This window comes from Cariama cristata, unplaced genomic scaffold (assembly GCF_000690535.1).
Source record: "Cariama cristata isolate BGI_N322 unplaced genomic scaffold, ASM69053v1 scaffold14413, whole genome shotgun sequence".
NCBI lineage: Eukaryota > Metazoa > Chordata > Aves > Cariamiformes > Cariamidae > Cariama > Cariama cristata.
The window spans coordinates 1-1,887 of NW_009609062.1; the positions used below are offsets into that span (position 1 = coordinate 1).

Here is a 1,887-nt window from a genome sequence, read left to right on the forward strand (position 1 = left end):
GGTGGGCTCCGCACCCCCTTCCCACCACCGAGCACTCACCGTGAGCCGTGGGACCGATCCATCCCACCGGATAACAGTCAGCCTCATCCATCCATGGCCGCCCTCTTTACCGGGAAGGTCCTGATGGACAACCGAGAGAAGGATGAGGTGGAAACGGAGCGGGAACTGGGCCGGGCACTGGAGAACAAGGTGCTGCTGCTCTACTTCGGATCGGGGCAGTGCCCACGGTGCCGGCAGTTCTCCCTGCTCCTCAAGGATTTCTTCCTCCGCTTGACCGATGAATTTTACGTGGAACGAGCTTCCCAGTTGGTCCTGGTGTACGTGTCCCGGGACGAGACGGAGGAACAGCAGAGCGCTTTCCTGAAGACCATGCCGAAACGCTGGCTGGCCCTCCCTTTCGGGGACGCCTTCAAAAGGTACGGCCCGGGGGACGTAGCAAGGCAGACCCCACGCACCAGCCCCGGATGGATTTTCAGATATTTAGACTTTTTTTTTTTTTTTTTCCAAGTTGTTTCCTTCATTTTCCACCCCCAAGAGCAGTCGGCGTGGTGTCTTAATGGAAAAAAAAAGATGGTAAAGCTCTTTGGCTGCACCTATTTATAAAGCAAAAATATTTCCTCTTCCTTCCATCTCGCTTTTTGCCGATATATTTGTCTTCCGATTTTATAGCGCTATTTATAACTCTTAAAGACGCGTCAGCCGGCCCTCCAGGCAGGACATGTAGCGTGAAAGATGGATGCAGCCAGGCGGATTGGAAGCACTCACGCATTTACTGTAACCTCATTAAGTGACAGAACGAGCTGCAATTAATACCGAGAATTATTCCCAGCTCTTGTTGAGGGAAAACTGGAGGACGTTCAAATTTTAAGCGTCCTGCTGCTGTTTAACCGCTGCTTGTGTAAAACGGGTCCCAGCAGCCGTCCCACATCTCCCGTAGCCTGGGGAACTGACGCCAAAATCCCCTTCCCCTTTTACCGGCCCCACAGAGATCCGCATCAGGCTTTAATTACCAGCGGTGGACAAACGAGCAGGTTATGTTCAGCAAATCGGCTCCGCACGGCTCCGTACCAGGACAGCCGCGGCAATCCTACCGGATGGTGAGGATGAGGAGCGGTGAGGAACGCTACACCCCTTCCCGATTTGAGGTTTCTTCCCCGCTTTGCCTTGCAGGGAGCTGGAGCTGCGGTTTGCCGTATCCGAGGTGCCCGCGGTGGTGGTGCTGAAGCCGAATGGGGAGGTAATCGTTGGAAACGCCGTGGAAGAGATCCAGCGCATCGGTCCCGCTTGCTTCCGAAACTGGCAGGAGGCTGCCGAGCTGGTAGACCGAAATTTTCTCTTGGCGGAGGATTTTGACAACCAGACCAGGAGAAGCATCACCGACCCCATCCGCCGCCTCAAGTACAAGCTGGAGAAGACGACGGAGGAGAAGAACAAGGAAAAGAAAGAGGAAGGTGAAGAGTCATCTTAGGGGCTCAGGAGGTTGCGGCCGCGCCAGCTGACTTGGCCAGGGACGTCCCTCAGGTCGCCGTCTCTATCCGACGTCTCCAGAACAACAACATCCATCTGTATTGTACAAGTCCACTAAAATCACGTTAGTTTTCCAAAAGGTGAATTGTTTTAAGGCAAACGTGCTCTTCTGCCATGCACGGCTGTTCATACCTGGAAAATTGGTTAGCGTAACGAGGATATTCCAACTCGAACTGAATTACATTTCCTTTCCATCGCTCTAGGACCTAGCATAGTAACCAATCTCACAGTGACATCTTTGTCATTTATTTACCAAAAAAGTAACTGCTAGAGACCAGCATTCAGTCAATGACTCGCTCAACATTTTAAAAAATGGGAATTGCATTAAAAAAGAGGCCACAGCATGCCCAAGTACGGAGC

At 52.4% G+C, this 1,887-nt stretch overlaps 1 protein-coding gene across 1 annotated transcript; it reads left to right on the forward strand.

Annotated features, from left to right (window-relative positions):
- The first annotated feature begins 93 nt into the window (after positions 1-93).
- Positions 94-1,468, forward strand: NXNL1 (nucleoredoxin-like 1). Its single transcript, XM_009697408.1, has 2 exons — positions 94-416; positions 1,171-1,468. Exons 1-2 carry the CDS (start codon positions 94-96, stop codon positions 1,466-1,468), a joined length of 621 nt encoding a protein of 206 aa, XP_009695710.1.
- Positions 1,469-1,887: the final 419 nt, after the last annotated feature.